The 15132-nt window shown below is 52.4% G+C and overlaps 1 protein-coding gene across 1 annotated transcript in view; it reads left to right on the top strand.

Moving 5' to 3' along the window:
• The window catches only part of LOC144733248 (uncharacterized), a 41100-nt gene that overhangs the window by 8960 nt on the left and 17008 nt on the right, over positions 1-15132 (top strand). Inside the window, exons 4-5 of the mRNA XM_078615033.1 lie at positions 10507-10609; positions 13181-13389. Of these exons, the coding sequence (XP_078471159.1) occupies positions 10507-10609; positions 13181-13389 (312 nt within the window). The remainder of the gene's footprint in view (positions 1-10506; positions 10610-13180; positions 13390-15132) is intronic.

The following is a 15132-nucleotide window of genomic DNA, read 5'->3' as shown; positions in this document are numbered from 1 at the left end:
GAAACTCATATCGAGTAATGCTGTATTATTACGCCTTTTGTTTAAGGTTTTGGATTCCGAGAACGTATCATCCCTTTTTAAATCGCCTTCCAGATCGTTTGGCCTCTGGGTGTCCCTGTATCAGTGCGAACGTCTCCTCCTGAAATCTATTTTCGACTCTCCGTTAGTCCACAAGATTTGTTTTTGGTATTTTGTCTCGAGGTGTTACTGATTAATTGGGAGAGCCAACTTTCCAATTAATGCGATGTTCGTTTTTTTTTATCCCGCACGCACCTCTCCTGCGACCCACTCTGCGCGTCGTCTCCTGAGCCTCCTCCTCGATTAACGAGCTCGTGTGTTTCTGTTGTTGTTATTGTTGTTTTGCAATGTATTTTGTTGACACAGTCATCGAAAGGACAATGAAACCTCAAAACAAACAGTTATTTTTTTCTCGAGGATATCTGCCCAGGCGATGGCTCCCGGCGGGTCTGACGTGAGTTTGACGTTTCTGTGAGTGATAAAATTAAATGTAAAATCACAGCAGGAGTGGTGCTCCGTTGGGCTCATGCAAGATCACGATGTTACCGTGGCCAGAGTCGTTAATGCAGCTGACGCTTTCTCCCGTCCACTGCACAACCCCGCAGCTGCTGCACGGCCGACACGTGACTTCCAAGATGTGCCCTGACAGTCTCCCACCCATCTGCTCTTACACTCGCAGACATGCCCACAGACTCGCACAGAGATCCACAGACTCGCACAGAGACCCACAGACTCGCACAGAGACCCACAGACTCGCACAGAGACCCACAGAATCGCACAGAGACCCACAGACTCACACAGAGACTCGCACAGAGACCCACAGACTCGCACAGAGCCCCATATATTCACACAAAGACTTGCACAGAGACCCACAGACTCGCACAGAGACTCGCACAGAGACCCACAGACTCGCACATAGCCCCATATATTCACACAGAGACTCGCACAGAGACCCACAGATTCACACCGACACTCATAGATGCACACAGAGCCCGTAGACTCAGATATAAACCTATAGACCCGCACAGAGACCCGCAGGCTCACACAGAGACCTGCCGACTCACACAGAGACCCACAGACTCGCACAGAGACCCACAGACTCGCACACAAAGACCCACAGGCTCACACAGAGACCCATAGTTCCGCTCTAACCGTCTCTCCCACCGTGTGCTCTTGTTCGCCGGACTCGTGGAGACCGCTCCCCGATGCCGCGGCCGTGGCAACTTCCCCGCCCATCGCGTGCCCACGGCTCCCACCCAGCGCCACCACCACCGTGCTCGCCTCATCGCATCTACAGCACGCTGCTGCTGCTGCTAGCTTCTCTTCCCGGACCTTGCCATTGCTTCCCCCTGTCTTGCTAGCATCCGTCTCAGAGTGCCGTGCTCCAATTACTCCGTTGGGATTATTCGGAGCAATCGTTGGTCCCACCGATTGCGTAAACTTGACAGGACCCTTGCTCAATAGAAACGAGCCGTGCGACTTGGCGAGGCTTTCGTGAGTAAACAAGCGGAATCATGAAACCCAAACGACGAATTTTCGAGCTGCTTAGAATCCAGCACTCCGATCCGCACCTCCTGCCTCACTGCAGTGACGTCACAACTAATGTGCTAGACGTTCCCCTGAGGAGCCATCACAAAACGCCTCTACGCCGTGGGGTATATATTTGTTTTGTACAAAAAATATGCTTACATTGCTATAAATGTTCACAATAACCCGCCCAGGTCGCGTCTGCAAAAGAGCTATATAGCTCAGTGGGCCTCACGTGGTAAAATAAAATATATTTGTTTCAATCGTGTACTAGATTCCTCGCGGTGAGTGATAAATGAAATCTGACCCTGGGTGATCCTTCATGAACCCGCACCGAGCAGCATGGTGAAGCACGGTGAAAACAACCCGCGTCACTGACGCGGTGTGGGGAAGCCATTTATCCAGCAGTGGATCGATCAATGACTGTCAAATAGTAATAATATTATCGTATAATTTTTACACCGATGTAAACACCCCCCCCCCCCCCTTTAGTATAAATACAGCAAAAGACCACGACCTAATTCCGCTCCACGGGGCTCTACGCTGCAAACCGAGGCCCCCCGAACCGGCGTAGACGCCCGGCACGAAATCTCCATGAGCGCAGTCATCCCGGTAGTACGTTAGGATCTCGTATCGCGGCTTAGCGCTAATTGACTTAGTTATGTCAATTGCAGTTCTCTAATGCAATCGAGCAGCTCTGAATTTAATTTAAAACTTGGAACGCCGACTCTGCTCTGGCTCGCGTCCCCGAACGCGGGAGCCATCGCTGGCTGCCGTGGCGCTTTGCCGGCCCCTTCGCACCCGACCGGCGAAGGAACGTCCCGCCATCGAGCGCGGAAAGCGGCGGCTGATGGATGTCGTCCTCGCTCATTGGTGAAGCGTGGCCGGGGTGGGGGGGGTGCGATGGTGGTGACATGGCCCAGCGACAGCGCGTTTGCCGCTTAAGGCAGAGGCTCGCGGCTCGAGCTCGGCAGCCACCCCCCCTGGTTGACGCTGTGCCCACGTATCAGCCGTACAAACGCGTGCCGAGTGTGCCTGTGAAAACGGCTGGACGTCTGTGAAAAACATCTTCATAGCTCGTCGGATTGTGATTCTGTGTCGCTGTGGACGTTAAAGGTAGCCTGGACTCATGGTCCAAATTTGCCGAAGTTTGATGAATGGCTTTCAAATTGCTGAGTTGGGAAGCCACGTAGCAACGTTCCCCTCCACTGGTAGACTTTTGCCCACTTGCAGGCCGATGCTAATTTCACCTCCATGCCGCACATGGACAGCTGCCACCGGGGGTTTCCTGCCGCTGGGCGACTCGAGACTGCTGGAATAGGAGGCACGGCATCGATTTTACGTTATAACGACGACAATCATGATGAAGATTTCTCGTGTAGATCAGGAGTTGGATCCTACAGCCCGTGGACCGTATCTCGCCTTTGAGGCCTACCACATATGGCTCCATGAGGCCCACCACTTCCAAACGGCCCACAAAGGAGGGTGCCAACTCCTGAGCTACAATGCATTGGGACATATCATGCGAGGAAATAACTGTACAAGAGGATAACTACGTGCGAATTCATTGTCTTGAATGGTGGAGTATAATTATAATTATTTCGTATGCACCATTGATAGAACCCAGGTGGTTTAATGCTCTGGGTAGACATTTCTTAGCAAGGCTACCTCAACAAGAGAACATCCTGAACAAGTGGAGATGCTACCCACGAACTATATTTGCCCATCTCTTTTAGCTGCACTAATCAGATATCGCCAGGGAAATATTTTCTTGAGCAAGCTAAACACTGCGTTTATAATTTCCTTACGCCCAGTCTCTTGACTTCGCTGCAAGGGCCTCTTGCACGAGACGTCCGTATTCGTGTGTGAGGCCCGCCAGAGGTACCTGGATACCCTATTCGGCCAAAGCGGCAAGGAAAATGTTCCTCACCACGGCTGTAGACGCCGAGGCCCAGGGAAGGCCTTGCAATGAAACGCCAGGTTAAGCAGCTAATGAGGATGAGAGGGCTTTCCGCGGATTGTGACCTCCGTTTAAGACCCCGCGATGCCAATCATGCAGCCAGCGCTTCACCGTTGCGTATTACCCTCACAATGGGGTTAGTGTGTTTTTCCTCACTCACAGGTTTATCGAGAAACGAACCTTATAGCGGGACCCCGGGGTCCCGAATAAACGGAAGTCAAAATCGTAATTAATTAGTTTATTTTTGGCGACTCCGTTCCACCGCGAACATGAACGCCGCGACCCACCTGCCGCGGATGATTCTGTTGTTGTGTCGTCCAAGCGCAGCAGCGAGGACGAATGCGCAGAAGAAACAAAACTTTAATTATCACATCGTGTAGAGCTCGTCGAGTGGGACAGATCGCCGTATCGTTCGCCTTCAACAGACATAAAATGACGTCGCAACGCAGTTGATGCGAGAGCCGGGGGCTTATGGGACCCCGGGGTCCTGCCATAAGATTCAAATAACGACGGTACTTTGCTCGTCGGATCTCAGAAGCTAAGTCGTCTTTGAGCCTGGATGTCGCTTGAAGTGGCAACCACCGTTCACAATTGGTATTAACGGTTGCTGTGCACAGCTACGTTGTTGGCAGCAGAGGGACGTGCGGAATTCGACATTGTTGGGCCGCACTTCTATGCTTCCGCGTCTATGCTGCCTGCCTTCAGCCTGCACTGATGAGCGTGGCTTCTAGCAGGTGCTCGCTAACAGCACTTGCTCCAACAGTCTGTTAAGGCTATATGGGGGATCTTTGTGTCCCATGGCCCGGGAAGGGAGTGCGAGCGATGTTTTGCCGTGCAGCCTGGCGCAAGCAAGTTACGCGTGGCGTGCGCGTTCGGTAGTTAAAAACGACGACGGGAAAATCAAACACTCTCTGGGTGAGTGTTCGTACCTCGTGGTCAGCCACCACCCCAATGTGGAGCGCGAGAGCGGGCGCACTGGAGACCCGACGGGAGGGAAGAGCCGCCCCGGTGTCTCTCTGCAGCCCCCACGGCAGTGCTCAACTGTGTCACAACAGCGGCTAGGGGTAGGGTCAGGACGAAGGGGCCTAATTGGCTAGTAATTGGAATTATGGTCTCAGTGACTCCTGCTGTTCGGGGTTTGGAGTTGCCATCTAATTGGCGTGCGTTGTCGGCATTAGACTCGGGACAGGCCGGTGCGTTGTAGGCGCGAGCGTCTCGCTGGTCGGGCTCCGCTCTCATTGAGTCGATCGTGACCGGTTCCGTCGTCTCAACGCTCCGTGCGTTTCCTTTGTGCCTGGCGCGTGTACGCCGCTGGCTCGCGGGGGATTCTTCGTCCGTTCCTTTGGGGAGGGACGGTGAGATGGGATGAGCTGACAGCCGAGTATTTTCCCCAGAAGCTATCCAAGTGCTTTGACGTTTTAGCCGTCGCTTAAGGGCCGTGCTTTATGGATGCCGCCCTGAAAAATGCATAGCACTGCGTCTGGACGAGATGCACAGTCAAAATCGTTGGATTTCACAGAAGCCGTGAAATACAAATATACATGAGTCCACGCTGTTTCTCAACAGCAAAGAGTACCGCCGCTTGGCCAAACAAGCACCGGGGGCCGTTCTCATTCGCGTCGATGTTTCCGATATAGCGGTGGAAATTCCACATTACTATAGTAGGGCCAGTGTATCTATTGCTCAAGGCTCACTCCTTCAGGCTCCCACCCATCCAGAGAGGCATACGAGGGATTTTGAGCTTTGGCTTCACGCCTCCGAGTGCTCGATCAAACATTGCATCCGACTACGTGAAATATGCGAGCATTATAATTGTGATTATTATTAATACAACGATTCACTTTCCACAAAGCGATCGTGTGCCGAGTCGCCCCCGTCCGAACGAGATTTGAACTCGTGCGGCCGATGATAACGATCGCAAGCGACGGCGTTTTCGCTCCGCTAAACTACGCAAAGCGTCATGTCAGATTTGCCAAATTGCAGCCCTGCGGTATAAAAACGTCTGCAGTTAACAATTAAAATCATCTCGGCGCCACCACAAACTTTGCAAATTGGCACGTGGTGCCGGGGTCTCGAGAGCCGGGTAAATGTTTGTTTCCAGTGTCCGTGTATTGTTGCCATGCTCTCTTGCGACTGTTATTTCTGTTTTAACTCACGATGCCGTGAATCCCGCGACCGAAACACGAACACAAAAAAATGAAAGGACCGGACGAGCAACGAGATTCGGAGTGGGTGCTAACCGTAGCGTGGCCTTGTTGAAATGGGAGTGGGGGGGGAGGTCACAACGCCGCACGTGACGAGTAAACGACGCGATCTGCCCTGGCTCACCCCCCCTCCCTCCCCCCGTCTGTGCTTCAAAATCAGAATCTGTATTTACACTGGAGGAATCCGATGAGCTATAAAACTCTTTTTACACAGACGTTCAGCAAGGACTGCTAAGAACGTTGCAACGACAAACAACATGAAAGTACGACAGGAGTTGAACGTAGGTGAAGCCCACTGGGGCATTCGCTTGTTTTTCAGAAGCCCCCTGGCATCAAGTGATGGCTTACGAGGAGAGGCCGAGGTAAAGCCACGACTGATATTAAATACTGTACCGTCATGTTTTGTTTGGTTGACTTGACTAGACGACTTTAGAAGGGGGTCTGGACCTTCAACGGCAGCTCCCCCATCCCACCCCCCAATGTGGGATGGGGGGAGCTGCGGATCCGTCCCCGGCGTGGAAGACGCCGCCAGGTGCAGCTCCAAGCCTCACGGCCGAGTGAACCCGGCCCCTGGCGCGAGGCCCGCCGCTGACCCCCCGCCGCTGACCCTCGCCCCGAGCCGTCCGCCGCCGACGCCCCTGCCCTCCTGTTCACTCCGCGGGTTTTGGTGGTTACAGCGCCCAGCGTCTGGCCACCGGCGAAGGCTGCGCTGCGAGCGCACGAGCTCGCCTGACCGTCTTCGCGGATGACCGCGGCGATGCTCGGCGTGTGTTAAATTAATCATATCACTTTTAAATGATGATAATGTTGTGAATTATGCTGAAAACTCATTATTGCCATCATCACCATTGTCGCAGCAGCAGCAGCAGCAGCAGCGTCTCTCCGGCAGTCCAAGTGCGCACCGCTCCGCTCTCAGATTGCGCTATAAAAAGCAGCGCCGCAGGGCTGTATGCTCGCAAAGTGCTAATCAGAGCTCTGAGTTTTGGCTTCTAAAAGTGGGAATCGGTCGATTGGAGAGCCTGCAGCATCGGTGAGATAAATACGGGGACACGTTTTTCTCCTTTACCCGCGCCTCCACCTCCCCCGCACTCCCACCTCGTGTCTGCTTCTCCATCCCCTTCCAAATCCGCTACGGCCACCAGACCTTCTCAGTCTTCGCACCCTGCGTCCACATCGTGGAAGGACTCTTGCACCATTATCAGAATATATATTGTTTCTCATAGTATTTTTCTCTTATCATGCTTGTTTATCCAGGGAAGCCTCGCTGAGTCGCATGACTCTTTTTGCTCAGGAGGGTCCTGCCAGATTTTCGCATTAGTGTGGCGATGATTGCCATGCAGAATCCAATTGAGTAATATGCACGCATTTTAATTTAAGTAGCAAATTCGGACCATGACGCCGGCACACGGCGGCCGACTCTTGCGAATGACGTCACTGGAACTTTAAGGTCAACTGTGAAGCAAACAAAACGTGGTATTTTAATGAGTAATACCACAGCACGGCAGTATTAATCGGGCCAGCCGTTAGATTCGAACCGTGAACCTCTGCAACAAATGGTGAATGCGCTACTGCTCGGCCTTGTTGCTACCCTAGAATCATCATAGTCAACAGCAGCAAAATTACCATAAAGTAGTATGAGCACCATCTATCAAAGAAATCATGAATATCAATCGTAATGAGCATTCATCATCAATCATCATCATCAAGCAGCATTACCGTAATACATGTTTTTTCAACCACACGGCCTTCTGAGAGTGCGCACTTCCAGATGCATACGAAGCAGCTGTGATGTCCGCTTATCTGTTTCGTTCAAATGGGGGGTGGGTGGGGGGGAATGACGGCGCGCGTGTATGTATGTTGAACTTCTTTCACACCGTACGTAGCCAACCGTGCTAATCGGAGGCACGCATTGCGCGCTCGCGCCAAAGCCCCGCGTCCTCGCGGCGGGGGGGGGGGGGCTTTAATGCTTCGGCCGAATATAGCTTTGCGCAGAGGCTGGCATCGGCTTAGTTATGTAAGTCAATTCCTCTGTTGTGCCAGCGTCAATCTCCCATCCTCTCTCTGCGTTCTCCGCTCCTGAGATGTGTGATAATTGCACGCACGTTTGTGAATCGCCTTGGTCGTCATCATCATCATCGTCGTCATCAGCCTTGGTCGATCCGCTGCTGGATGATGGCCTCCCTATACGCCACCACCATTTCTCATGATCCTGCGGTCCAGTAAGCCGCCGACGAGCTGCACAGGAGCCGGTTTCATCGCCGTATCTCCCCGGTGCACGTCCTCCCAGAGACCCGGACGGCAGTCCTCCTTCGCCTCGACTCCGTCAATCATCTTGACCATCTGCCATCGTCCGTTCCAGCGACGTGTCCTAGAACACGCGCGTCAATGTTTATCCAACCCTACCGATTGAAGCGGTGGGGCTGGCGATGTTTTTGTTGTTGTACCCCTACGGAGTTTCAAAGGTAATCGTACAGCTTCAAAAACAAAACTAAAAGGTCGACGGAAAATGTGCTTGAATAGCAGTATCCGGTGAAAGGGTTTAAAAATCGGCAGATTAAATCGCGAGTCTCGGTGAGTATGATGCATGTAACAACACTCAAAGGCAAATATACAACTGTGGCAGACTCGTGGGGCAAGTGCTGCTAGCGAGCACCTATCCGTGCCGCAGAGGGTTTGCTGGAGTCAATGACACCACTCAGCCACGAATGCGTTTCTCTTCCCGTTGACCACGCTGCTGCACCACGTCCTCGGGTTAAACTGAGTCGACCTAGAGCGGGCCCAGACAAGGTCGGAATGGGAATGACTGTGGGTCTGTGTGTGTGCATCGGGGGCTGTCGTGTGCCCGAAACGACGGGCGGCAACCGCTCCAGAGCGCTCCGCATCACGTGGGCATCACGCAGCACGCTCGCACAGCGTGTACAGGTGCTTGTCTTAAACGACATTTGATTAGGTTTGGCTTTTATATATACGTGCATATATTGTATATATTGTATATATGAGCGTATACTTATAAAATAACATATATTCTTTTAACAGTGACATTTTAGTAAAATTCATATTTTAAATTGAAGATGTGTATTGATTGCCGTGGGTCGGCGAATGATTCGTGGCCGACTCAAACGGCCGAGGATTCTCTCGCGCACCATCCGGGAAGACGTGCGTTGTGGTGCCGAATGGTTTGGCCCGTCTCACCCCCTGATGGTACGGTCCTCTTACCCGCTGATGGTACGATCCTCTACTCGTTAAAAGTGCAGTTAGTTTAACACGTAGAAACGTCGTACTCAATTTGTAAATGTTGTGGATTTACTCTCCAACACACCGGTGGGCTGAAGTAGTAAGTATTTGACGTTTTGTTTACGTGACAAATCCATTACTAATTGGCTGTGTCGGGTGGTGGAGGGTTACGACACGTTTAATACTTACGCGATTTAACCCAAAAACCTTTATTATGAAAAATGCAGTTGCCCCCTTTGGCTGTGTGGGCTGAAAGAGAATGGGGACTTGAGATAAATCTTTCCCCGCCGAAAGCGATTGGTGTATTTTTGGTGAAAGAAGATCTGAACTGGCACTCCAATGCTGCCGATGCCCTGTGGCGATTGAAACAGCGTTAGAGCACGATTGATTCATTCACACACACATACACATATTTGGAATCGAAGGCACATCATGGCGTGTGGTGATCCAAGGTCGCTTCCGATTGATTCCAGTTTTCTAAATTAAAATCCACCTTGCAACTCGAGCGGTGTCTCTGGCGCGAAGGGGCTTCACTCACTGCCAATGTGCATCTCGCAGCCAATCAAATCAAATGTAACAAGAGCCTCAACACAAAAGGGGCTTCCGCCGCTGCGTGTCTTGGCTGCCGAGACACACGTTGTAAGCACGGCCACAAAAGCAAACCCACAGCTCGGCACTACGAGAACAGAAAAGTATCTGAAAGGGGAAAAAACAGCGGGATTATGAGTATGAGCTGCACGCTAAGATGCCATCGCCACTCCTGCGCATCCAACACACGACCTTGTGTGTGGACGTCACGCAAAAATTGTGCTGTAATGTCAGTAGCAAGTGATATCAGAACTGGCCCTGAGTCTCTATCAGCACTGGGGAGAAAAAGGCGGCTGGGCGTGGTGCTGGCCACCCAACCCCTCTTGTGCCATGCTGGCCTTAATAAGTGCTCACTGTCAACACTGGTCTCAACAACCTAAGCAGGATCTTCATTTCGCACTGAATAATTTCCGAGTGGCAGCAAGACTGGAATCCGCACGCGACTCGAAGCTACCTCATCGCAGCAGGTATACTGGATGTGGTGTGCCACTGCACAACCGAGCTGTACTGGGGCCGTGCCAAGCCAGCCCTTCATGGCTCAGGTGGAGATAGATTAGTTTTCCGCTGCAGGAGCTGAAACCCCTCAAACGACGTCACACGCGTCGAATGTAGATGGCACGGTGACGCCGTGTTCTCACGCTGTGCCCACTGACGTGACGAGCAATGAACGTATCATTTGTCTCCGCCCCTGGCTCTGCTTGGCCCCGAGCCAGCTTCCGTTTCTAGAATAAAAGCTAATTTCTTCAGAACTGCTTTTTGTGTTTAGAATGTCCTTCCGCCGTACCTCCGATTTAACGCGGTTGGTGACGTACCGTGCGGAGGAAGCTCATCATGCGTACAGACGCACAGCGTGGTTCCACCAACGGGCAGCGTAAAAACCACCCACGCTGACTCGCGCCCGACGAGCCAGTGGCGATGTGCGACGGTGAGCCACACAGCGGGGCATGGCCTTTGTCTCCGTGTGCGCGAGCGCAGTGCGTCGCAGTGCGGGGCCAAGGCTTCCGTCTGGGTGCCTACACCTGCGTCTGCAGGACGGGGTTCTACCGCCCGAGAGCACACGCCAACGACACCGGCGGTGGTGAGTGGCGCAGCATCGGCGGGGGTAGAGACGGCGTGGGTTGTACTTTTTCTTCTTCTCTCTCTCTCTTTCCGGGAGACGCAGCGCTGACCGCTCCGCGTTTCGGCTCGACGCTCTCGCCGGGTTCTGTAGAAGCCACGATGGGCGTTGTGCACCCTATCGATATTGAGCTGAACGGGCAGAGCATCTTCAGATGCCGGGCAAAAGCCAAGCGGCAAGTGTGAGCGAGTACGCCTGCAAACACATTTTTTAATCTCAAGAATCATTATAACGATAATAAAAATGAACAGCAAAACAAAACGCGAGTTGGGCAATACGTGTGTACAGTGAACTTCTTTCGCGCTGTACGTAGCCAACCGTGCTAATCGGAGGTGCAGGGGAAGGACAATATTTGAGCGTCAGATTGAGCATCAGCGTGTCACTCCGTGCGCGAGGCCATGTCAACCGCCGTGACGACCCCAGCGCTCACGCCGCGTGAACCTGAGCACGTGCTCAGTTTGAGCGAATTTTAATGATTTAGATGGAGGCTGTCGAGTAAAGAGGTGGGAATATTGGCAAGAATGTTCCTGGGGTGGGGGGCGAGAGGCCGTTGGCCCAAGTCAACGGTTTCTGGTTATACAGGAGGTCGTGGGTTTGATCCCGACCCTGACGCTTGTATATTTGGAGTTTTCATGTTCTCCCCGTGGTCGCGTAGATTTTTCTACGGGTCCTCCACATTTAGTACTTGGCTGCTGTAAATTTCCATGCGCTAAGCCACTTCGTTGAGCTATCATTTGTGATAGCAAGGTCGCTTCTGGTAAAAAAAAAAAAATTCGGCACTTGTCAGCTCTGCGTCATCATCCGCCGATGGTGCTGAACAAGATGCTGGCTGAACGCTCGCGTGCCGCTCTCCGTTTGCGCTGCCTCGCCGAACCTGAGGCCCCACGCTGCTCATTCCGCTAAAGCCTCGGTGCCTCCTGAATACAATCTCGTGGCGCGGCGCCGTGGGGCTATCGTGTGTCGTCGGCAACACGGAGGCAAGCACGTGTCATGGGATACGCTAATGTAAAAAAAAATATGCACACAAGACACGAACAAAGTTCCCCCGTATAACCTTAACAGACTGTTGGGGCAAGTGCTGTTAGCGTGCAGCACCTATGAAGGCCACCACGGCACACAAGGGGGTTGGGTGGCCAGCACCATGCCCGGCCGCCTTTGTCTCTCCATTAGCAGAGTTTACACACCACACCAGGTACTCACTTGAGGCCGAGTTGACTTCGGGGAGGCCCAGGACCGGTTCAAATAATCGTCACTGGTGTTGTCCCGTGAGCGGGATTCGGGATTCGAACTCGGGTCGCCGGGTTCATAGCACAGCGCGCTAACCACTACACTACATATACGAACAAAAGCTATTCAGGATTGATGTTGGGCAGTCATACATAGCAGTGTCTGTGATTTAGTAGCACTGGCCCTAGTTTTTTTGACGGATTACAAATGTTTAACCCCTTTTAGACAATGCAATTTTTTCAGGCGGGTACCTTGCGTTGCGTTGTTTGGCCAATTCCAATATGGAGTGTTTTGTTAGTGACATGAAAGCAGATTACCCGGGTTAAGCGCATGCAATATCAGGGGCGAGCGCTCACAATGTCCGCACAGATGGGCTCACAAAGCAACTTGCCATACTGCCACCTCCTGGCCACTGTGCAATGCAGCGGTGACAACTCTCCCGTGATCCACCAACCCTAGCCCCCCACAGTTCCGGACCACAGGCGCCCACCACCGCGTCCAACTAAGACGATGGCAAATCAACAATGGCCTGCAAGTTTTATTTCTTTATTTTACATGTTTATAATTCAACATAGGCGTTCAATAAAGGCCCAGTGGCTGAGCTAACAAAAAGTGGGCGGGAATCACAGTGGAGACTATAGCGGATAAGCACGTCCACGTGACCTTGAACAAGGTTAGCCGAATGTCGGCAGAGATGATGCATGGGAGTGCCCAAGTCTAGGAATGCGAGGAAATAAAATGTTTAGATGTTTTTTTTTTATACATGACAGAAACAGCTTAAAGATCAACCGTGCATCTGGAGAAGCAATCTCAGTAAAGGTGGTGGCCACGGGTCTGACCCCAGTCCAAGCTGCGATGGCTGCATCGTCATCATCGACATCACCACCATCATCACCATCGTGTAATCATTTTCACACTTCATGTGTCATCGCATCTCTAGGCGCATGCAAAATTGGTTTGATATGTGAACAAAAATGCCTACCGATCTATAAAAAAAAACACATACACACAGAGTATGACCAATCACCATCCGTCCACGTTCTCATGCTATGCAGGACTAACTTTTTTACGTAATTTGAAACAAAAAAAGTCTAGAACAAATCCATTCTTCAGTTTGATCCAAGGTCGTCCAAGGTTAAATTCCACGTGACCACTGGGAGAGAGAGACACGCATACTACAAATTTACAGCAGGCGTCAGGATCGGGATGGAACCCACGACCTCCTGTATACCAGGCGAGAGAAATAACATCTCCTAACCACTGCGGCTTCCAGTGGCTTCCTAAACGTCGCTGCTGTCTCGGCAGGGCATGGCGGCGGCGGCTTTGGCACCGACGGTGTCGGCGGGGTGGAGTGCGCTCCGTGCGCCGAGGGCTGCTCGACGTGCACGGACGGCCGTCCCTGCCTGGCCGTGCTGCTGCCCGCCCTGCGCCTGGCGCTGCTCGCCGCCGAGCTGCTGTGCGCACTGCTCGTGCTCGCCAGCATGGCCGTCGTCTACCGTTGCCGCAGGAGCAAGGTGAGCCGCAGGAACAAGGTGAGCCGCGGGAACAAGGTGAGCCGTGCCAACTGGCACGGTGTTGGAGCCGGGCGTCGAGCCGATCGATCGACCAGGGGTGGCAGACCGACCACTCGTCCTGTTCCCACGACCGGATACTAGCAGGAAGATAGCCATAGGCAGAAGATGTGCTTTGAACAACGGCATTGCCTGAAACTTCACCCATGATATCTGTTTTCCTTCTAAGACCACCAGTGTTGTTGACGAGCTCTGGGCGTCGCAGCTCGCCATGCCACTGGACCGAGCCACTGACACGTGCGGTGCCGGTCTAAGCTAGTACGGGGCCTGCAGCATATATTGTTATAAAGGGGCCCGACATTAAAAACATAAACATTAAAACACATGTTTTACTTGCATAGAAAAGTAATTGTATTTTTTTCATTTGCTATACAGCCAGATAATACGACAAATCGCTACCCAGTCGTTCATTAAAGTTGAAGGCGGTATAGTACTATAGTAATAGAGCAAGTGCAGAATCACCGGAATTGATAGCTTGAAGCATTTAGCGCAAGGGCCCTTGAAAGTGCGGGGCCCGTAGCATTTGTAGCTACTCTTGCTACGAGGATAATCCGCATTGGGCACGTGGCGATCGTGTGGACCCTGCCTGAGCACTGGGGTCCTCACGTAAATCAACTCCACGTGGAGCCTTTAGTCAGGTTAGGGAAACGTTCTGCTGCGATGGACGATTGGCGAAGGGGGCAGGGCTGTTATTGACAAACGTGTTACGACAAGCACAGTTAACACGCGTTGTATAACACAATTAACACTCGCGCTATATAACGCGTGTTAATTGTACTTGTGGCAATGCAGTATCGCGAGACAGGTACAGTGTAACAGGCAGCAGAGAGGGGGGTGGTCCTGATTCAAGATCGCGCGAGCGAGAATCGATCGTTGGAATTGCATGCGGATGTGATGCTTGTGGTACCGTTTACTCACGGGGACAAAAACGGGGTTGTAAAACGAGACGAAAAGGTGCGCTGACGAGACGGTGAAGACGACGCAAAAAGGCGAGCAGATTCTAAACACGAAGTCTCAATTCAAAATCGTGACGGCTCATTGGATTCGGCGGAGGTGAATCGTCCCGCGGCTCACCGGTGTCCTTTCGTCAGAGATGAACGAGAGGATTGGTTCGTGTGTAAAACATGCGAGACCACTTGGGGAAACGCAGGGAGAATGGTGTTTGAGAAGAGCCTCCGATGACGGCGCGGCATCGTTCCAGAGCCTGGCCGTCACGAGCGTCAATTCTACGCTTGGAGCAAGGGGGGAGGGGGGGCACCGCGGTTCTTCGAGAGCGAGTTGAGTCAATTTCAGTCAGAGTCGTCTTTACCGACGCAAATCTAATAATTCAGACGGTTGCACAAGCGTGTCACGTACGCACCCGTTCTCCCGCATTGTGTCAATTTCCAGTTTAAATAATGTCTCAAAGGTGAGCGCCGTGAGAAGCATTGATCAGAAACCTCATCGTTTTTATTTTGCCGGCCCCAGCATAGCCCTCCTTCCACTGTTTCATCACAAACACGTGGTCGTGTTTAATCCATCACGAGCAACTGCTCTCAGCGGGGGCAAGGGACTTGTCACTCAGCGATGCCTGCAGCTGTGATTGGTGACCCCGTGACCCCCCGGGCGCGAAAGATGAACCTCACCCCACTCACTCGCTCACTCACTTAACCAATCATTCACCGCTCGCTCCAGACACTCGCTTTA

This window comes from Lampetra planeri, chromosome 2, assembly GCF_965212315.1.
Source record: "Lampetra planeri chromosome 2, kcLamPlan1.2.h2, whole genome shotgun sequence".
Classification (NCBI taxonomy): domain Eukaryota; kingdom Metazoa; phylum Chordata; class Hyperoartia; order Petromyzontiformes; family Petromyzontidae; genus Lampetra; species Lampetra planeri.
This window is presented reverse-complemented; position numbering and strand designations above follow the sequence as displayed.